Genomic DNA, 20642 nt, shown 5'->3' on the forward strand with positions numbered 1-20642 from the left:
CATTCATTACTATACATCCCAAACCTCAGAGTCTACTTCGCAGATTAACCCTACCGACGGTACGTGATCCTGTCCAGAGTCACAGCAGCAGTCTGCAACACCTCGGCCGCAGAATCACCCAGGTAAAAGCTGTACTCCCCTGCCTCAACGACCCATTGCCGCTCCGTCTCGTCAAACGAGGCAAAGTCCTTGGCCGTCACACTAAGCTTCACCGTCTGCGTCTCCCCGGCTTGCAGCCGGACCTTGTCGAACGCCACGAGGACCTTGACCGGCGTATCCGCCGACCGCTCCGTCTTCCCGGCGTAGACCTGCACCACGGCCCCACCGGCGACGGCTCCCGTGTTAGACACGTCCACCGAGACCTCAAACTCATCCGCCACGTCGGCTTTCCTGGTGACCCGGAAGCCGGCGTAGTCAAAGGTCGTGTACGAGAGGCCGTAGCCGAACGGGAAGTTCAACACCTCCTTTCCGACCCGGTCGTAGTGCCTGTACCCGACAAACACGCCCTCGGCGTACTCGACCCGGAGCCGGCCCCCGGCGTCCCTCTCGCCGGGGAAGTTCCCATGCGCCGGCGCGTCCTCGACGCGCGTCGGGAAGCTGACGGGCAGCTTTCCCTCCGGGCACACGGCGCCCGTGAGCACGTCGGCGATGGCGTTGCCGCACTCCTGGCCGGGGAACCACGACTGCGCGAGGGCAGCGACGTCGCCGAGCCACGGCATCGCGACGGCGACGCCCGTCGAGTTGACCACGACCGTGTTCCTGTTCGCCGCCGCCACCACCCCGATCAGCCCGTCCTGGTCGCACGGCAGGTGGAATGACTCCTGGTCGCGGCCCTCCGTCTCCCACTGCGGGTCGTGGCCCGTGAAGACGATGGCCACGTCGGCCTCGGACGCCACGCGCGCCGCCTCCCCCTGCAGGTCGGCGTCGCGGTCCGACTCGAGCGCGAAGCCCATGCGCACGCCGGTGCGGCCCTCGAGGATCTCGAGGCCGATCCGCGCGGGCGGCTCACTGTGCACGCGCAGGCGGTACGTCCGCCCCGCGACGAAGGCGTGCTTGATTTCGGGCTCGTTGGCCGCGAGGAAGAGGGCGCCCATCGGGTCGGCGCAGTTGCCCTTCTGCTCGAAGACGACGTCGTCGTCGACCCAGACCTGCGTCGGGCCGATCCCCGAGCAGGCGATGTAGTGTGTGCCCGTCTCCGAGGGCGTGAAATCGCCGACGATGTCGAGCGTCTTCCACATGGACTCCTGCGAGCCCAGCGGGGAGTAGGCCGAGTTCGGGTACTCGTGGAGCACCGACACCGGGTCGGCGCCGGGGTTGTGGAAGTCGTGGAAGACGCGGCTGAAGCCCGGCTGGCCGTCGAGGCCGACGATGGCGCCAACGGTGTTGCTGCCGGTGGCTTCCTTGGTGATGGGCGGTAGGAGACGCTCCTTGTGAGCGCCCTTGGCGTAGGTGAAGGTCACGTCGTCGTCGTCCCCAAAGGCCGAGTGAAGCGCGTCCCACGGCGAGAGCCGGTAGTGTGCGTTGACGCTCGCGCTGCCGCCGCCGTGCGCGAGCCCGTCCTTGGCGTACCCGATCAGCGCGATCGTTTTGCCCTTGACCTTCTCCTTGGTCAGGGGCAGGATGCCGTTGTCGTTCTTGAGGAGCACGATGCCCCGGGCGCCGGCGTCCCGGATCAGGGCCCGGTGCTCCGGCCGATCAATGGCCTTCTCGACAGTGATGGTCGGGTCCCGGAAGCCGTTGAGCTTCTCGGTCCACTCGAGGATGGTGCGCACGCGCTCGTCGATGGCGGCCTCGGTGACCTCGCCGTTCTTCACGGCGTCCAAGACGGCGGCCGGCTTACGGATCCTCGGGGGGCCCGGCATCTCGATGTCCATGCCGGCGTTGATGCCCTCGGCCACCGAGTTCGTGCCGCCCCAGTCGCTCATGACGAGGCCGTCCCACCCCCACTCGCCCCTCAGGACCTCCTTGAGCAGCCAGGCGTTGGAGTCGCAGTGCTTGCCGTTGACGAGGTTGTAGGCCGACATGATGGCCCACGGCCGGGCCTCCTTGACGGCGATCTCAAAGGGCTTCAGGTAGATCTCGCGCAGGGCGCGCTCGGAGATGGTCTCGTCGATGGTGGTGCGGGCCGTCTCCTGTTCGTTGGCGACGAAGTGCTTGATGGTGGCCGAGACGCCCAGGCTCTGGCACCCCTGGATCATTTCCGAGGCCAGCTTGCCGGCGAGGAAGGGGTCCTCGCTGTAGCTCTCGAAGTTGCGCCCGCCGAGCGGGTGGCGGTGGATGCACACCGTCGGCGCGAGCAGGCAGCGCGCGCCCTTGGCCTTGGACTCCTGGGCGAGGGCGCGGCCGACGCTGCGGGCGATCTCGCGGTCAAAGGTCGCCGCGATGCTGCAGGCCGCCGGGAAGCAGGCCGCCTTGGTGCTGCCGTCGATGGCGGCGCCGCGAGTGCCGTTGGGGCCGTCGGTGGTCTGGGGGTGTTAGTTTGAGAATTTCGGTACGAGGGTCTGGACCAGTTGGAGTATGGGATGTGGACTATGAGAACCTGTATGATATGTGCGTGTCTCAATAACTATTGCTTACCTTGATTGCCGGGACTCCCTTCTCTGGCACATCGCCAGTCTCGACAAAGTTGCGGCCGGCGAGGAGCCGGACCTGTGAGGGGTCAGCAACTTGACTCGTTCACTACCGTGAATGTTGAGTGCGACTTACCTTTTCCCCGAGGGCCAGGCTCTTGAGGATGGCGTCGATATCTGTATTTTCTGCCATTGTGACGATGTCGTAAACACACAATTGTAAAGAAAGAAGCTCAACTCTCATAAGAACCGGCATCTCATAGCCACTGGTCTCCTTTATCATCCTCCGACAAGCCGCGAGCGCCATGTGGAGCGGCGCGGAGCTCGGAACTCGGAACGGCACGCTACCCACCCAGCCCACACACGCGGGGCCTCCGGATTCCCTCCGCATTTTTGTAGTCAAAGCGATGACGACTCTGGAGACTGAGAGTCTCATACGGGGCTCGTCTCTTATCTTATGATTGACGACCGGCGTCTCTAGATGTCAGTAATAGTTATAGGCTAATGGCAAATATGCTATTATAGATTGAATTCATAGCTATACGTGTACAACACTTATACCCCAATCGCTAGACAACATAATATCAACCCATTGACATAGCGGTCTTCTTAGATCAAGTGACAAACTGGCGAAAATCTTGAGAAGTGACTCTAACAGAAATCATTTAAGTAGTGATTTCATGAAACATACTTTCAATCAATGGCATATCGGCCAGCTTCTTCCCTATGCTTCGCTTTGCGTCCGCCTCGATGGCAGCCTGCCCAAACTCTGCCTTGCTCTGGTCCCTCTGTCTGACATTCAATGGTTCTTAATTATGACCGCTGTCGCCGATTCCATGTGTCCCACAATTGTTGCGTCGTCGGTACCAAAAGAGTTTAACAGGCCTGAGAAGTTGTTTGCCTCTGAGAGGCTCCAGGAGCTTGGCGCCTAGTCTTGGGCGTGCGTTCGGGTCATGGCTGAGCGAGTTTGAATGCCTTTGTTGTAGGTGTCAGATGAGGTGGTGGCGATCCAGGCCGCCAAGAAAGGGGTGTCATCCATCATCTTCTATTCACTTTCTGTAAAGTGCAATGCGAACAGTGAAAGTGTGAGCAAGCGGGACATGGATCGGTGCTGAAGGAAATGCCCGACTGTTCACATTTACACTACGTGACATCAGTCTCTCGAAAAATGCCATGCTGAAATTCATAACACTTACACATATCCAAAGTGCCTTAGGCTTTCCAGAAGAACCGAACAACCTGGAGGCTGCCTTTATGATGGGTGCTGACTTAGCTTTAGGCGAGACGTCTGGTTTCGGTTGCCGTATAGGTCTTGAAGCTGAAGATTGTTGTCCATTGCCGTCGGGCTGGCCAGTAGCACCTTGAGAAGCTTTTTTGGAAGTGGGAATCATGGCATGGGATATCTCATTTCCGGACTCATTGTTTGAGTCTAACCCGGGTGGCAAAGCCAAATGAGAAATGTCTTCAAGATGGTTTGCCAGGTGCTTCAGTGCGACCGTCTTGCCGTCTCCAATCGGCTCTAGGCAAAGCGGACAATGCCAATCGCTTTGAAAACCGTGCTGTGAAGCAAGATGCTGTGCCCAGGCTTCCTCTGAGGAGAATGGTTCGATGCCATATTGGCACGACGTCTCATAACAAATCCACGGTTTCAGGTCATTAAACAGATGTCTCCTGTATTTTGTTAGTCACGGGTCTTTCTCAAATGCATCTGGTAATTTGAAAAACCGACTTCCATGCCGAATTGTCCGAGATTCGGATCCTCTCTCCACAAGCCACGCACTCAAATGGAACCCCCCTTCTTGCTTCGGCTGGCAGAGGCGGTATGCAAGTTGACATGGACTTGTCAGAGTTCTGTCTGTAAAACATCGTCGTCTCGGCGTAAGAGGCCGTATCTCCCAAGGATGTCCCGAGGCTGGATGCAATGAAGTCCGATACTCTTTTTGATAAAACAGGCCGGGATGTATTATCTCTGACTTGGAATTCCTGCTCGTCAACTGCCGCATTCTGGCTCATTTTCGACTGAACTCTTCGCAACCGGTCCCAACAGGCCTTAACAAGTCGGGCAACCAGATCCTGTGCGGCATCAGGGAAACTTCGACTAACGCGTTCCAGATACAATTGATTTGGACTCATTGCATTAGAAGACCATTCTTGTTTGATAGACTTGCGTTTGGACGGGTCGACGAAATGTGACTTGATAAGAGGATCAAGGTCTAGAAGACATTCGATGTCAAAGCAAATGTCGTCGGTCATGTCGTTGAGAGTCCTCAAATTTGGTGTTGATGGAAAAATTATGTCGAATTCCTCGCTGCCTTCATCTTCTGAGTCGTCAGAGCTGTCGGGGCTGGCATAGCCTTTCCGTAAACTTGTTCGCGCATCTTTCACGGCAGATACCAGCCTTCCAGCGTGAATCGCGTTCTTATCCCCTAGATTCAGGTTCGGAAGGATGCCTAGATAAGTCAGTATTCTTCTCATCGTAGCAGTCTTATGTTTATAACCTACCATCGATCAATGTTTGACTGACGTTTATTAGGAGGTCCAGGATCGTCTTTCGGAGAAACCGAGACGTTCTCAAAGCATCGTCTAGGTTCCCACAAAGGATCCCATGACCATCTGCCCACAGGATCAAAGAGCCCCCACTCCTTTCCAAGCTTCGACAGATATCTTTGGGCAAGTGGTTGCTGCTGCTAGGAAGGTCTTTCAGGATGGATCTGAATGTTTTGACGCATTCTTCGCAAAGCCGGCTGGCGAAGCTGCGATCTTCTCGGGGTTGGTCTGCAGAAATACAGTCCTGAAAACCGATAGGGCCGTGCAATCTTTGCCTCTGCAAGCTTTCCATCTTCTCAAGAGCGGATGAAATTATCTTTATGAAACATTGAGCATGGATGGTCTCTGGTTGACCATTACACTATATAGCTCGGAAAGATGAGGACTCCTGCGTTGTAGCCGCCCAAATACCTCGGTGTCTACCTCGACGAAAGGGGCTCAGCTGACACGTGAGAGGGGAGGGGTAATGCATCTAATCCTAAGGCTTATCTTACCTTAGAATAGGTAGCTTGAAAAATGGCTTATCACATGCTTCCGAATCTTGGGGCCTTTGCTGGAATTGAGCTGGGAGGCAACGCGTTGCTTCATTTCATACTCGGCGGTTGAATACTGTGATTTCATTTCAGAACATCTTGCCAACACGTTTTCAGCAGTACGAATAGCATATATTACCGGATATCTTCTAGCATGGCGGAACTTGCCCTAGGAATCCTTGGTATTCTGCCTTTGATCGGCGGCGCCATCAAGGGGTACAAGCAGGCGAATAGGAAGTTGAAGGCTTTCCGACAATGCTCTGAAGAGGCCCGAAAAGTGCGAACGGTGCTCAAAATTCAGCAAAAACTCTTTTCCAACGAGTGTCGCCTCTGGCTAAGATTCGCCATTGATGACGACAAGATCGCCTCGGAAATGGCCTCAGATCCTGAGCATGAAAATTGGGGCGACGATGGCCTGGAGTCGTCCTTGAGAACGCGTCTCGAGGACAACTATGAAACTTGGTTTGACATTGTCCAAGATATCACCGAATTTCTTGGACGGCTCGAAAATGTCGTGGATACATTTGGCATTGAGGAAGAAAACAGGCTCACGGTAAGCGAGAGTGGCCGAGATCGACGTTGCAGAAAACTGTTCTTACCTGCTTCATAGGAAGGGCGTTTGAGGAGAACACTCATGAGGGCGCAAGACGGTGTCAGGATGGCCTCTATTGCCAGCGAGCTCGATTCTTTAATCAAGAAATTCCGCTCGTCCAATAACGACCTAAGAGGACTTCGAGAGCAAATCACCGAGCTTCAAAAACCGACCACACACCACCCGAGGCATGCTAAAATCGTCAAGCAGGAAGACTGGGATGGTCTCGTCGAGATACGAGGAGCTTCCAAAGCTCTTCATGATGCCCTCGTGGGATCATGGAACTGTGGACATCAAGGCCACTTGGGCCACACCGTGAAGCTGTTCGTCGAAACACACCGAGTGAGTGGCGAGATACGGATGAATTTAGCAATCGTGTGCCGCAGCCAAACCAACGACGCCGTAAAATCGACCCTGGTACAATTGGAGGTTCGCTCACAGAACCTGGCGTGGCATCTGGATCCTCGTCGCCGTGAACCGTACGACCTTGATGCATTTGGAGGACGACGAAATGCAGGCTTCTGGGACAGGGAATTGCCTAGGCAGTCTCAACGGCTTGGTTCATTCCAGGGACAATCAAGTGCGGAATATGGTCCGTCTAATGGTGTTCGTTGGGAGGGGTCCTCCAATTCAGGTCTATCGAATGACATCTGCAGACAGCTGACGCAACAACTCGAGGCGAACTGTCTCGGTCACCTCGATTTCCAGACCGACGAGGTCTTCCGGCACTCTTTCTATCCCGCCAAGAAAAACTCCTACGGAGATTCGCGTCCGTCTGATCGCAGACCCGTCACCATAGACGAGGTTCTCGACGAATCTTTAGGGGATTTCCTTTCAACAATTGACCGACTAAAGCTTGCTCGCTCCATGGTATCGGCAGTCCTGAAGTTCCACTCAACTCCATGGCTCAGGGACTTTTGGAGACTGCGTGACCTGGCCTTCTTCAGAGGTGGTCAGGATGAGGAGGTATCGGAGGCTCTTCGGAGTCTGCATGTTGGTATTGAAGTTGCCCAGAGGCAGTTTGACTCGATGGATGGCGTGCAGGACTCTTCAGATATGCAAAATCTGTCTTGGCCCACTGAGGATGAGCTGATACGCTATGGCATCAACAATCTCACTTTACACAGCCTTGGTGTGGCGTTGCTGCAGATAGACAGATGGACCAGGGTATCACCAGGCGATGTGGTTGCCGTTCGCAAAATGGCATCGAGGTCTTCGTCGTTGGGACCGCGGTACCGGGAGCTCACGCAGAAGTGTCTTCGTTGCGATTTCGGCTTCGGCTCGGACCTCACGCAGTGGCGGCTTCAAAGGGCGGTTTACGAGAACGTTGTGGAGACATTGGAGGCGATGATCTCAAGCTTGGATTTGACAGAGGACTAAGACTGTTCTGCAAAAGATGGACGAGCTCCGCCGGCTCACTCCAACAGGGAGAGCACCTAAGGTGGTTGCTCTGGGCCAAATCGTTCTTTTGATAGTGTGCTGTAAGCTTAGGCCCAAGACAATTTGTACAATTCAGTGAAGTCAGCTCAAAGAGCTTGTGAGCTGTTGCAATGGGAAATCTGTGGGTCGATACAGCGCCGATTAAAGCTTGCTAAATTAAGACACAGCTTACCAATCACTCACTTATCCATCTCATGTGTTAGACTGGGATGAGATTTCTCCAATCGCGAAGAGCACTCATTAGATTTGAAATGACGTGAGAAGCCGCCGCATGGGGGCGATTGAGACAGTGGGGACGTGTTTCTACTGACTTTTCTAACACTAATTGTCTGGCGGACTTTACCCCTCACGCTCACTGTTCACCTCTCACCCACTGCTTACCGCTCACTCACTGTCCGCCTCTCACTCACTACCTACTCACTGTTCACCGTTCACTGCTCAATGCTCATTCCCTCACTCCTCACTACTTATTGCTGACTCAGGGCTTTGATGGGGTTCCAAAAGTAGCCGGCCACAGCATGTCATGACAGAGCACATTAGCAATAGAAGCAGACGGCGACACGGGCTCAGGTTGTCAGCGGGAAGTTTAAGAGTTGAGACGAGACAAACTCCACATTCTGTCGCCATGAAAGGGTCATCCCTGTGGACCACAGGTTGGGAGAATCGACATATTGACGGGCGAGATTCTCATGAAGAGCGCCTGGGAACCCATCCCACGTGGTGGACGGGAGTTCTCTCATGCCAGACGACAGACTCACGTTCATAATAAGAACGAGAAGCATTCGTGGGGCCGCAAACACAAGGCCTTGAAACCATCCGGCCTTCATGTTCGTCCGCTCGTCTCACGTACACCACCCGCGCGCAAATGTCTCCGAGAATACCGAGACCTCACCCGCGCGGCCCAAATATCCGCTCATTTTTTGTCTCGCTTCGCGTGTCGTGTCCTACTCCAAGTTCGCCCGAGTCGTCCGGCTCCTCCACATGTTTGCCCCTGACTGACTACGCTTAGCGGACGTCATCCAAGCGCGGACTGTTCCCCCCGCTGTGAAGTCCGCCCTTCCCACGGCGCTAACATGAGGTCCTTTTGTTCTTCTCGCGCACAGGCGGCGGCGGCGCGCGCGCGCGCGGACTTTTGTTGGGGCTGATTCGGCCGTCGTATCCCATAAAGCCTCTTTCCGCCGCCTCATCATGACCTTCTCTCGGACACATACATGTCGTATGTGTGTGTGAGGCTCCCTGACGACCCGGAAGATGACGATACCGAAGATGGATGACGGGACCCCGTCCGCTGGACGAACCAACCCTCAACCCGCTGAGAATGCCTCGCAACCCGTGCTCCCCGACGACGAGGAGTCGTTGACGGCCGCCGAGTCTGACGCCGTCCTCGAGGAGAGCATGTCTTCCAATGCCTCTCGCGATCAAGACACGCACGCCGCGGGCTACACACCCGGCCACACGTACGGCACCGCCCCGAAGCCCATCGACGGCGACCCCAAGACCACCACCACTACCACCACCCCGCCGCGCGCCCTCGCCCCGGACCTCCTCCGCGGCCTCCTCATGGCCTTCATGGCCATGGACCACAACGTCATCGGCCTCAACTCGTGGCCGCACAGCACCGGCCCGGACCCGATGGAGTCCGACTCGGCGCCCGTCCTCCGCTGGAACCGGCCGCTGGGCTACGCCGTCCGCACGCTCTCCCACCTCTGCGCGCCGGGCTTCACCTTGCTGCTCGGCGTCGGCGTCGTCTACTTCGCCCGCTCGCGCTCCCGGATGGGCTGGTCCGCGGCCCGGATGGCGCGGCACTTCGCCGCGCGCGCCGCCGTGCTGACGGCCGTGTCGGTGGTCATGGGGTTCGTGCTGACGCAGGGCCAGTTCTGGTTCATGAACATCGTCCTCGTGGCCCTGGCCGTGGACTACCTCCTCGTCGGGCTGCTGTGGCTCGGCATCGCCGAGACGGAGCCGCTGCTGGCCTCGGCGGTCGACCGCTGGGCCGGCTCCGGTGATGCGCCGGCCGAAGGGACGCCTCTGCTGGGCCGTCGGTCCAAGTCCGCGGATGGCGGCGCATCGGCTCGCGCGCAGTCGCTGTCGTGGCATGTCCATAACGTCCTCCTCCTCGTGCTCGCCTTCGCCACCATCTGGTGGAACCACTGGCTCTCCCCGACCCACGGCGTCTGCGCGACGTCGACATCGCCATCACCTACTGTCTCCTCCTCGACGACGGCCTCCGACTTCTGGCGCTTCTGGTTTTACGAGGTCTCCTCCCCACGCGTCCTCTCGGGCTTCCCGCCCCTCGCCTGGCTCTCCTTCGCCGTGCTCGGTCTGCTCTACGCCCGCGTCGTGATTAAGGCCCGCCACCTCCCGCCAACGACGCTGGCCGCCGGTCACTTCGCAGCAAGCCTCGCCTTCGCCGTCCTCTTCGTCCTCACGCGCGTCCTGCGCGTCGGGAACCTCTCCGAGGGGTGCCTGCGGACGCCCGACCAGGCGGCGCGCCCCGACGCGAACCCGTACCTCGTCTCGGCGGCGTCCTTCTTCTACGTCGTCAAGTACCCGCCCGACTTCGCCTTCTTCGCGTACACCCTCGCCGCTATCTTCTTCCTGCTGGGCGTGCTCGGCCTGATCCCCGGGCGTGTGGCGACGGGGCGGCTGGGGCCTCTCTTGGCCTTCGGCACGTCGGCGCTGTTCTTTTACGTCGTGCACTTGGTGGTGCTGTTTGGCCTGAGCATCCTGGTGACGGTGAGGCTCTTCGGGCACGACAACGGGCTGCCGCCGCAGATGCCAGGGAGGCCGGCCGTGGGCGTCGACAACGTCGTGGTGTGGTGGGCGAACTGGACGGTGGCGATGGGCGTCATGTATCCGTTGTGTAGGTGGTACAGCGCGTTTAAGAAGACGAGGAGCGCGGACTCGGTGTGGAGGTTCTTTTAGTGGGTGCGTGCATTAGAAATGTCGTGATGGAGGGTGAGAATGGCGACATTGGAGTCGTGGACACATATGGTGGGTGGGACATGGTTGGGGGTAGCATCACCAAGATCATTAGCATGGGCATGTTTGGTTGTCAGAGTTGCTCTGTCAGAGTAAATCTCTAAGTATTTCGAGCATTTACTCGTCTTGTTAAAAACCATAAACTAAACAAAGAAAATCGCTATGCAAGACTGTTCAATCTGGGTATGTATGGACAGGGAGGGCCGACCTCCTCATGACCGGCCTGCGGCCCCGGTCATCAACAAACATATATGTATATATATACACTTCCACAAGCCATCCCAACGCGTGACAAAAAGTTGCCTCACTTCCATCTCGGCTGTGCATTCGCCTGCGGATACGGCTGCACCCTAGCTGATCTCCGTCTCGTAACCCTCTGCGGCCGCCCCGGAGTCGTTGCCGTCGCCGCCGCCTCCTCCGGTACCGTTCCTGTGCCCGGCCCGGGCCCCGGCGTCTTCCCGGTCCGCGCCCGAGTCCTCGCCGCTGGCCGCCCGCCGGCGCCATCGGAGCTCGCAGCAGTAGTGGTCCCACCCGTCTTCGTCGCCGGAGCTGTTGTTTTCCGCGTCGTCGCAGGCTCCTTCTTAATCTTCGTCGCCGCCGTCGTCGCCGTCGTCGGTCTCGTCGGCTCCGAGCGCGTCTGGCTCTCTACCCTCCGCGCGGTGCGTAGTGCGCGTCCTCTCGCCGGGGTCGGCGGTGTTGTCTGTGTTGTCGTCGCCGCCGCTGCTGCTGCCGCTGCCTTTTCCGTCTTTGCTCTCGTCCTCGATGCTGGTGCGCGACGCGTGGGAGCTGTCTTTGCCGGAGAGGGAGCCGCCGGTGGCGGAGGCGGCGCCATCACCACTTCGGCCGGTGGCTCAGACTCTTCAGGCTCTGATTCGAGATGCTCTGACTCGAGGTACTCCGTCTCCATCGTCGGATCCTCCTCCGGGGGCAGCTGGTCCGTAAGCCGTCGCGCCGCCGCCCATTCCTGGACCCTCTTCCGCCGCGCGACCTCCTCGTCGTCGTCGTCATCGTTGTCATCATCATGGTTGTCGACGACGTCCTCGCCGGCCAGGGCCAGCCGCTCGGCGACCCTCATCTTCGTCCACGACGACTTCAGGATCTGCCGCTGCGCCTCCGACTGCCTCAGCCACTTGCAGAAGCGCTCGTTAGACCTCTGCCACTTCCGATCATCCGCCTCCCGCGCCGCCTCTCCCTTTCCCCCGTCGTCGTCGCCGTCGTCATTCATTCCACCCTCCTCCTCCTCGTCCTCCTCCATCGGAATCGCCGCCGGCGCCTCGTCGACACGCGCAGCCGACGCCCGCAGCTGCTCCCTCTCTTCCAGCGCCGTCACGGCCCGTCCGGCCTGGAAATACCGCCCCGCCGCTGAGATGGCCATCTCCTCGGCCGCCTGCAGGTTCGACCGCGCCGTCCGGCACACGTCGGCGTGGGTGCCGCAGTCACGCCGAACGCGCTCCCTGCGGTCCTCGGCGGCGGCGAGGGCTCGCTTGAGGGTGTCGATGGCGGCGTTGACGTCCTCGAACTCTTGCATCTGGCGCTTCATGAGGGCCAGCGACGTATCGCATAGCTGCCGCGCGCGCTCGAGGGCGGCGTCGGCCTGGAGCTTGTCGCGCTCGGCGTCATCGCGCTCCGTGATGGCGCATCGGGCGTCCCGGAAGTCGATGTGCTTGCCGCTGTGGCCGCAGTTGCGGCAGACGTCGGGGTCCATGGCCGGGCTGGGACTTTTGTTCCTTTTCGGAGTAAAGTGTTGACCTCCAATGGACGACTTTAACCCCATGTCAGCTCAGGTGACCCCTTTCTCTCCCTCCCCGTAATGAAGACATCTAGGATCCTCCAAAGATTCAGCACGGGGCGTCTCACCTTTGCGTGGTTCGGGGATCTCGCTTCGGTGGAGATGTCAGAGACGAGGCATGTGTACACAGTATAGCGTAGATGATGTAGGGATAAAGGTGGACATGGACGGGCACAGGTGAGCGGGAGATCGAGAAGAGAAACCTTCTCAGCACATTAGAACATCCCGGAGGGCAACGAGGGGAGGGAAGGAGGGTCACGATCCTCTCTCTCCATGGCAGAGGACCCCCGTTTTCTGCCGGGGGCATGTGTGGATCTTGGATCTCATGGTTGGGTTTAGCGACATTGACACGACCCCGTTTGGGCCGGGACGAGATTTGCCATAGTTTCGCTGGGCAGATGGGCGTCGTCATTGGGCCGGGATGCAGAGTCAGTTGGACTCGAAGCTGCGCGGCGGGATGTTGATTATTCACCAGTTGACTCTCGGCTATGCTGAAGATAGTTCAGAACCGCCTCAACGGTCGAAGACGGCAAAAAGAAAGGAAACTGAACCCCCGGGGGGGACGGTGTGTTCCAACGGCTTGGTTCCATGCCATCCATCCGTATCCATGGCTGCCGGCATCACCTACGACCCTGGCTGATGTACGAGCACAACCCCGGCTGCAGCTTGTGGACGTTCCCACACCGTTCTGTGGCTTCTATGCCGATTCGCTCATATGGTCTCTCCATCGGGTCCCTGTGGTTCGTTTCGAGTCCCGTTGCCGGGCCAAAGAAAAGGAGAATGGAGACACAAGTCCCATACCAATCCCACTGACATCTTGACAAGGGGGGGGGGTCTCACTTCAAAGTTTGCAGAACTGGGTTTTCTCTTTGAGGGACTCCACCGAGATTGCAACCGAATGGGGCAAAGCGGCTCAGGTGGCCCGCCACGGATCCAGCGGGACTTCATGACTCTCACTTTCGGTTACGTGCCCAGATAGGGGACCGTGGGGGGGGAACCAACCCAGGGGATCTGTTGATTCAAGGATAGTCAGACGGGTTGATGATGAGATAGGATTGATGACCCAATTCCTGACCCAATATCCGTACCATGCTTCAAAATCCACAATGTTGGAGGCGTTTGGCCTAGACTCATTGCTTCATCCATTTGTTCCTGCTGTACATATAATACAGGACTCAGTTGTATGCCATGCAACTGCGACTCTCCCGTGGCATCCGCGCTGTATCCGGGGTGTGTCCGGCCCCGTTAGCCTGGTCTGCCGGGTGGTTCACCGGGGCCGGGCCGCAGCCGTCAGCCGTTAGCCGGCTGAATTGCCGCCTCGCCACCAAAGTGCTCACGGCTTGCTGCATCTTTTGCTGGGCCATGCGAGTCTTTTGCTGCCTGGGTAAGCGCCGGTCTCGGTCAGAGGTGCTCTGGCGACCCCCATGAACGGCACCTTTGACTATACAAGCGCAACAAGTGCTCCTGCAACGCAACTCTCCACCATGTGCTCAGAGGGGGTTCCGCGAGTACGGCGAATGTCGATAGCCCCGGCCTTGGGCTGCTTTCTGCCTTTGGCTCGGCGGTCCATGCCTCCTCGCCGATGTCTCCGGGCCCGATCCCTCGTGACGGGGGTGCAGTCCAATATGATCTTCCTCCGGGCCATTCCAAGATAAAGATGCCGTTGTGTCACCCGTTTCTGCCTCCAGAGGGTTAGGCATACTCTCAAGGGAAGCGTTCAGAGTCTCGGCGAGCCAGCTCTCCACACTCCTGTCTGCTGCGACCTCGCCATCGGCAATACCTGCCTGGGGCGGCTTCTCATCCCCTCCTCTAAACCGGCGTCTTCGCTGACTGAGCGGCTCGACGAACGAGACCCGAATGCGCGCAGGCCGGTTGTTCTCCTTGTTCTCGTCCCGCCCGGCCATGTCACCCCGACCCCCGTCTTCAACCTCCTCCGCACGGAAGCGCGCTTCCGTGTCCGCCAGATTGCGGAAGGCGTCTTTCACTCCCATGAACGCAACTGGGCACTTCATGATCGAGAGCCTGTGTCCGGTCCCGACCTGGGCCGGGTCTCTCCAGCGTGCGTTGAAGTTCTCTTGGATCTTTGCTCGGCGGGCATACGCTTCCCGGAGGGAGGCGTGCAGTGTCTTTATGTGCTCATCTTCGAGGGCAAGCAAGTTGCGCAGAAACTCCGATTCGCGCAGATAGTCCCGATCCTCGGCCGCGCACTTTTCGGATTCGCGCTCGACCAACCCGAGCTGCTTTGCGGCTATTTGGACGCCGTCCAATTTGGGGCGCGGTCCTTCACCCACCGTGGCCCGTCGGCCGTATCCTTCATGAAGGGCGGCCGACCGCAAGGGTTCCCATGCGCGCCTCCAGCTCAAGTCGTTGGGGGTGCCCGTCTAGCTCTGTCAGTGTCGTAGCGAATGGCATTGGCGTGGTGCTTGATGTTACCTCGTCCATCTTATCTCGACCCCGTCTCGTGTGATGTCTTAGTGGCCAGGCTACCAGAAGGTATGAGATGAGTAGTGAGTGAGAGTGAGACTGGGACTGAAATTGAGAGTGAGAGTGAGACTGAAAGTGAAAGTGAGAGTGAGAGTGAGAATGAGAGTGATAGTGAAGGTGAGAGTGAAGATGAAGAGAGATGGATCTTAACGCGTTCATCTCGGCCCAAAGACGCGTCCCTAAACACGCGCGCGGGGATAGATCCCTTGTCCCTTGACCCCTCGACCCCCAAACCGGGCCCTTGTCCATTAGCATGCACCCCCAGGTTGGTTTAGCGACATGAGAGCCTATCTTATAGGCAGACTTCCCCTGAGGAGGCAAGTTAACCACAGCATCTCGGGCTTTCCATGAGCCTGTGATTGAATTCTTCTCCGTAACTGCAAGGCACAATTCACTGTACCCCAGCGAGACATCAAGTACAATCGATGTTCCAAGAGTTGATGAGCTGTGAGCTCTCGATCCACCCGTCAACAACGTTCTCTATCTCAAGTTGTTCTCCTGCTCTGCATGGCGAAGAGTGCCAAAACATGAGGATCCCCTATCTTTCATGTGAAAGTCTCAGTCATCAAACATGCATCTCGATTCTGAGTTGTTGGCAACATCGTGAACAGCTTAGAAGTCACAGACGCTTCACAATGGAGTCACATCGGACACAATCACATTCGGCAAGTCCATCGTCGTCCAATTACACAAATCTCCGCAGGGTACTCGTGAACATGCCCGACCAAGTGCCCGCTTCCGGGCCCGGGATTGCCGCTGTCGCTGTGCTTGTCCCTTCCGCTGCCGCTACGGCCTTGTTCTCGACTTGGGCGCCGCCGTGACTGTCCACCGTGTCGTTCTACTGCACGGCGTCGACCGCCGCCGTCGACGCCTTCGCAGCGGCAGAGGCATCGTCATCCTGGTCCTCTTTCTTGTACGGGTGGTGCCTCTTCTTGTTGAACCACTTTTTGTTGTTCTTGTTCCGCTTCTTTTTCTTCCAGCCTGCTGTCTGCGCTGTCTGTGCTGTCTGCGGGTGATGTGGCGTCGTCATCGGGTTCCCCATCATCATCGGCGTCGGCGTTGACGCATATTGCATCTGCGCTCCCTGGTGCATCTGCGCTCCCCGTTGCATCTGTGCTCCTTGTTGCATCTGTGCTCCCTGTGGTGTCTGCGGCAAGTGAGATATCTGACGCATGTGTGGCATTTGCGGCCTCTGCTGCTGTGGTGGCAATGGTGACATCTGGTTCATCGGAAACAGCTGTGTCATATTGGCCATCTGCGGCATCCGCATCACCTGGGGCATCTGTGACGTCCGCGGCATCGCCGGTGCTACCGGAACGGCCCTGGGAGGCCCAGACCCCGGGGCTCCGGGATGCGGCGCGATCGCGTTCAGGTTGGTCTCGTCCCAGCTCTCCTCCTCCGGCTTGATGACGACACAGTCGTGGTATCACGCCCGCCATTCCTCGCCATCGGTTGTCGGTGTTCGGCCTCGCCTTGAACCCCGGCCCCCGCCTCCGCTGGCTCCTCCTCAGCGGACCTGTTGCGCTTCTCGATGGCGAGCTGCAGCGAGATCTGGACCTGCTTGACGAGGGCCTCGGCCTGGGCGTGCTCCTGGAGACGCCGGTCGTATTGGGTATAAGGGGGGGTGTCTGCGATTCAGTCCTGCAAGTCAGTCCTGAAACTCGGTCCAAGACGTAGAAGCCCTCGAGACGGGTATAAATACCCTGCCTTCGTCCTGTATCTCCATTCTAGAGGAATAGACGCTTCTGGTCCTTATTTCACCTACGTATTGCTCATCACACATCCGTTCTACACAAAGGGTTGTCAAAGATAAGCAACGGCGGAGCTCTTTGTTTTTCTAGTTGTTTTTTTCAGTCACTTCATGCAGAGCGTTTCACAATCGAGACAGTGTCCCTACAACCGTAGTCCTCAGTTTGAGCCAGATTATCTCGAGAATCCCGTAATTCAAGTTCTCATGCTTCTTCCAGGGAAATTCACGCCTCCAGCCATCAAGTTGTATCTTTCGGCATGGCTGCTTTGATATTTACGTTCATCGTCTGCCACTTAAACAAGTCACAGCACATTAAGTGTATCTCAAACGACAAGCCAAGTTCGAACACAGCCTATGTTTCTAATTTACATGAGCTGACCTGGTTCCCTGCTACAATTAGCAGACTAACATAATGCACCAGGCTACCCTCCCTTCCCCCTACAACGTCAGAACATAACGGTAGCGGGCTTTCCCGGCCTCAAAGTCCACAATCCCCTGATTCGCCTCCGACATGGGCCGTTCTTGGACCCAAAGCTTGATGCCCTTGTCAGCAGCCAGGTCCAGCATCTCGCGGATCTCTCCACGCGATCCGATGCTGGACCCGGTGAGTCTGATGCGCCGCGAGACGAGCAGCATCGGGCTGACCTCGAAGTTGCCGTCGTCCGGCAGGCCGACCTGGATGAAGGTGCCGTCGACGCCCACCAGGCCGAGATACTCGCCAAAGGGCATCTTGTTCGTGCCGACGGTGTTGATGACGATGTCGAAGGAGCCGGAATGCGCCGCGGCCCAGTCCGGCTGCTCGCTCGTGGCGATGTAGTCGTCCGCGCCCATCCCGAGCACCTCCTCCCGCTTCGATCCGCCGCGGGAGATCCCAACCACCCTGTCCGCTCCCAGGGCCCTCGCAAACAGAATAGCACAATGGCCCAGTCCGCCCACGCCAACGACACCGACAGTCTTCCCGGGCCCGCATCCGTTGCGCTTGAGCGGCGAGTAGACGGTAACACCACCGCAGAGCATGGGGGCAACGGAGGCCGAGTCGAGCCTCGCGTCAAGCTTGAACACGAACTGCGAGGGACAGCGATGGTACGTCGCGTACCCGCCCATGGCTTTCCCGCCGTTGTAGTGGACGGCGCCGTACGTATGCACAAGCTTCCCGCAGTAAGGCTCGTCGCCGGCGTCGCACGGCTTGCAAGGGCCGAAGCGGCCGAGACAGGAGTTGGCTTGGGCACCGACGCCGACGCGGTCTCCGACGACAATGTCTCCCCCGACTTCGGACCCGACGCGCACGACGACGCCGACGATTTCGTGGCCGACGCAGATCGGATACGGGGCCTCATACTAGGTGTTTTCACCGCTGTCAGCGATGGAATTTGGGTTGTGAGTGGCGTGAAAACTACAGACGTACCCAGCCGCTGCGCAGCGTGTGTAAGTCGGTGCCGCATATGCCGCTGTGGGTGACTCGCAGGTCGACGTCCGTTTCCTCCCACGGCTTGGGCTCGAACTCTCTCCAGACCATGTTTCCGTCCGCGGCAGACTTGTCGAGGCCCAGCCAGCCCTCGAATTTGTAGTCCGTAGTCAGCATGGTAGATGTTGCTGAGGAATAGGGATGGTGAGTGCGTGGCTTCGTCGGAGTGAAGAGAGATTGAGCACCGGTTTTGGCCACCGGAAACAAGGTTTGGCTGCACGAACGGTTGTCTTAAACAACATGGCCATCTTATATATTCGTTTTGCAATGCGCCATGTTGGAGAAGACACCTCCCACCTGTGCCGCAATGCCACGTCCAACGAAGGACGAGGAGCCACGCCCCATGGGGGCAGGCCGGTCGACGGCGTGGGGAGTCTCAGGGGTCATGTTAACTGATATCCGATGACTTTCATCTCGAATGCTACCATGTATCCCCCTCGTCTTGCCCCGGTGTTGTTTGTTCAGATATGTGCCGACTCCACTTGGGTGAAGCGCCAACGCTCTTCGGTCTGCAGCACCCTTGTTGCGTATAGGTCACCCAGGACCAACCGCATATGCATCTCGGTCCATTTTCCTAGCTGGGAAACTCTCCTCGTTCTGGTATCGACCTGTCAATAAACGGTAACGGATGCATTGTAACTTGGTTTCGTGATCCGGTTGTAGATCATGTCCACAATTGTTGAGGAGTTGAGACAGACCTTACTGAGGTGGCTTTTGTGGTATTTTGAGTCAAGGTCAAATCAGTCTTGTTAGTCTTATCTCATCTCATGTATAATCCGGTACTGAGAAATAGGAGTTTCTGGATTCTTTTCTAAATTTTCCAAGAATAGGTAGAATCATAGATTCTGCCAACCACTGTAAATCAGCCGACTCTTTCATTATTCAACACCTGAATGATGAGGATTGTCGATTTGAATGTTGTTTATTCTAAACTGCCAACCGGTGCTTCTTTTCCGTTTCATTGTTCCAGGTTCGTTACAGACATTGGGACGATAAAATTAAGAGCTCATCTATCAAAATAATACCACTTAACCACGGACTAGACGGAAACTGGGACTCAGCTTGGCGATTCCAGGAAAAAGGGAGTATTCTCTCGTCGTTGTTGATCATAGTGTCTCGCTGATGGAATTGTCCAGGTAAGCTGGCGGTATTGTTGACCGCCTGGATGTCCGATTTGTCCGAGGCATCGGGAGGGCCCCAACCGTCCGAAAACGCCGGAAGCGTTCCGACCCCGAACAGCCCGAGTGTCAGTAAGCTGTGACGTAATCCCGGATGTGGCTGTCGGATGTGGCTGTCGGAGAATGGAACTTGACTTCTCACCTCGCATGGACTGCGAACTCAAGTTACGCCTGTCAAAGAAACAAAAAGGCAACAGTCTGCTCTTGGAGGTTTGACAACTACAGTTGGTAAACAAACAGTTCATTCAGAGAATAGGCACCATCAACATGTTTTACCAACCCGGAGTCAGTGATCATGGGCTTCCCTACGACCCCTTCAAGGTATTGATTACAAGACACATCCCATCCATGGCACACTACCCCTCCGTCTCTCATGACTGACAAACCCTAGGCATGTGTCGTGCCCCGCGCCATCGGATGGATCTCGTCCGTCTCCGCCGACGGCGAGCACAACCTAGCCCCCTACAGCCAGTTCACCAACGTCAGCTTCGACCCGCCGATGGTCATGTTCAGCGCGAACCAGACCTACGACGGCACCCGCAAGGACACCGTCAACAACATCGAGCGCACGGGGAGCTTCTGCTGGCAGCTCGCGACGTACGCCCTTCGGGACGCCGTCAACGTCTCGGCGGAGGCCGTCGGCCCGGACGAGGACGAGTTCGTCCGCGCCGGCCTGGAAAAGACGTGGTCCCGGAGCCTCAAGACGCCCGTCCCGATGGTCGCCGCGTCGCCCGTGCGCTTCGAGTGCGAGTACATGCAGACGGTGCGGCTGCCGGGCAACCCGCCCATGGGCGCCGTCGACGTCGTCTTCGCCAGGGTCGTCGGGGTCCACGTCGATGAGAGCGTCCTGACGGAGGGGAGGATCGATGTTTCCAAGACGAACCCGATTGCTCGGCTCGGGTACTTCGAGTACGGCGTCATCAGCGAGTCGTTCGAGATGATTGTTCCGGGAGACAAGCGCATGCTGATAGGGGTGAGTGGGCCATCATCTTGGGAATCCTGCACTCATGGCGAGCAACTAACCTCGAGGCAATAGCTGGAGGGAAACGCTGGCAAGAATAGCAACGAGGGTCTCAAGGGGGCTCGACCAAAGGTGGACTGAAAGTTGTCGAGACCAGCCACCTTTGAACAGTATTGGTGTATTGCAGTTTCTGATCAGGATGTTTGGCTAGATAGTTCACTATCAAGGTGGCCCAACACACATCGGATACCACACACCATTTCCATGACCAATCTTAACAATCAGGATATGATTTAGGAGCCTTCCTCCCGTTGACCTAGTTTCAGGTAAAACTCAGGCGATTCGAGAGTC

General features: G+C 57.6%; 10 protein-coding genes across 10 annotated transcripts; 4 read left to right on the forward strand and 6 right to left on the reverse strand.

Annotated features, from left to right (window-relative positions):
- Window positions 1-50: 50 nt before the first annotated feature.
- Window positions 51-2763, reverse strand: CDEST_08684 (Putative glycoside hydrolase, family 3, glycoside hydrolase family 3 domain, immunoglobulin; the record flags this gene model as incomplete). Its single annotated transcript, XM_062924843.1, has 3 exons — window positions 51-2465; window positions 2578-2649; window positions 2707-2763. 3 exons carry the CDS (start codon window positions 2761-2763, stop codon window positions 51-53), a joined length of 2544 nt encoding a protein of 847 aa, XP_062780894.1.
- An 856-nt stretch (window positions 2764-3619) lies between these two features.
- CDEST_08685 (uncharacterized protein) lies at window positions 3620-5409 on the reverse strand (the record flags this gene model as incomplete). Its single annotated transcript, XM_062924844.1, has 3 exons — window positions 3620-4241; window positions 4300-5020; window positions 5073-5409. The coding sequence occupies 3 exons, from the start codon at window positions 5407-5409 to the stop codon at window positions 3620-3622; spliced, it is 1680 nt and encodes a 559-aa protein (XP_062780895.1).
- A 395-nt stretch (window positions 5410-5804) lies between these two features.
- Window positions 5805-6260, forward strand: CDEST_08686 (uncharacterized protein; the record flags this gene model as incomplete). The annotated part of the gene is made up of 1 exon (XM_062924845.1): window positions 5805-6260. One exon carries the CDS (start codon window positions 5805-5807, stop codon window positions 6258-6260), a length of 456 nt encoding a protein of 151 aa, XP_062780896.1.
- A 24-nt stretch (window positions 6261-6284) lies between these two features.
- CDEST_08687 (uncharacterized protein) lies at window positions 6285-7622 on the forward strand (the record flags this gene model as incomplete). The annotated part of the gene is made up of 1 exon (XM_062924846.1): window positions 6285-7622. The coding sequence occupies one exon, from the start codon at window positions 6285-6287 to the stop codon at window positions 7620-7622; it is 1338 nt and encodes a 445-aa protein (XP_062780897.1).
- A 1326-nt stretch (window positions 7623-8948) lies between these two features.
- CDEST_08688 (uncharacterized protein) lies at window positions 8949-10607 on the forward strand (the record flags this gene model as incomplete). The annotated part of the gene is made up of 1 exon (XM_062924847.1): window positions 8949-10607. One exon carries the CDS (start codon window positions 8949-8951, stop codon window positions 10605-10607), a length of 1659 nt encoding a protein of 552 aa, XP_062780898.1.
- Window positions 10608-10609: 2 nt separating this feature from the next.
- Window positions 10610-12711, reverse strand: CDEST_08689 (uncharacterized protein). Its single transcript, XM_062924848.1, has 2 exons — window positions 12522-12711; window positions 10610-12426 (listed from the first exon to the last, which is right to left on the reverse strand). The coding sequence occupies exon 2, from the start codon at window positions 12367-12369 to the stop codon at window positions 10969-10971; it is 1401 nt and encodes a 466-aa protein (XP_062780899.1). The 5' UTR covers window positions 12370-12426; window positions 12522-12711; the 3' UTR covers window positions 10610-10968.
- Window positions 12712-13943: 1232 nt separating this feature from the next.
- CDEST_08690 (uncharacterized protein) lies at window positions 13944-14895 on the reverse strand (the record flags this gene model as incomplete). Its single annotated transcript, XM_062924849.1, has 2 exons — window positions 13944-14834; window positions 14887-14895. 2 exons carry the CDS (start codon window positions 14893-14895, stop codon window positions 13944-13946), a joined length of 900 nt encoding a protein of 299 aa, XP_062780900.1.
- An 880-nt stretch (window positions 14896-15775) lies between these two features.
- On the reverse strand, window positions 15776-16237 carry CDEST_08691 (uncharacterized protein; the record flags this gene model as incomplete). The annotated part of the gene is made up of 1 exon (XM_062924850.1): window positions 15776-16237. One exon carries the CDS (start codon window positions 16235-16237, stop codon window positions 15776-15778), a length of 462 nt encoding a protein of 153 aa, XP_062780901.1.
- Window positions 16238-17125: 888 nt separating this feature from the next.
- CDEST_08692 (Putative alcohol dehydrogenase, zinc-type, GroES-like superfamily, NAD(P)-binding domain superfamily) lies at window positions 17126-18346 on the reverse strand (the record flags this gene model as incomplete). The annotated part of the gene is made up of 2 exons (XM_062924851.1): window positions 18093-18346; window positions 17126-18025 (listed from the first exon to the last, which is right to left on the reverse strand). The coding sequence occupies exons 1-2, from the start codon at window positions 18267-18269 to the stop codon at window positions 17126-17128; spliced, it is 1077 nt and encodes a 358-aa protein (XP_062780902.1). The 5' UTR covers window positions 18270-18346.
- Window positions 18347-19488: 1142 nt separating this feature from the next.
- Window positions 19489-20483, forward strand: CDEST_08693 (Putative flavin reductase like domain, FMN-binding split barrel). The gene is made up of 3 exons (XM_062924852.1): window positions 19489-19651; window positions 19722-20303; window positions 20367-20483. Exons 1-3 carry the CDS (start codon window positions 19598-19600, stop codon window positions 20430-20432), a joined length of 702 nt encoding a protein of 233 aa, XP_062780903.1. The 5' UTR covers window positions 19489-19597; the 3' UTR covers window positions 20433-20483.
- Window positions 20484-20642: the final 159 nt, after the last annotated feature.

This window comes from Colletotrichum destructivum, chromosome 5, assembly GCF_034447905.1.
Source record: "Colletotrichum destructivum chromosome 5, complete sequence".
NCBI classification, from domain to species: domain Eukaryota; kingdom Fungi; phylum Ascomycota; class Sordariomycetes; order Glomerellales; family Glomerellaceae; genus Colletotrichum; species Colletotrichum destructivum.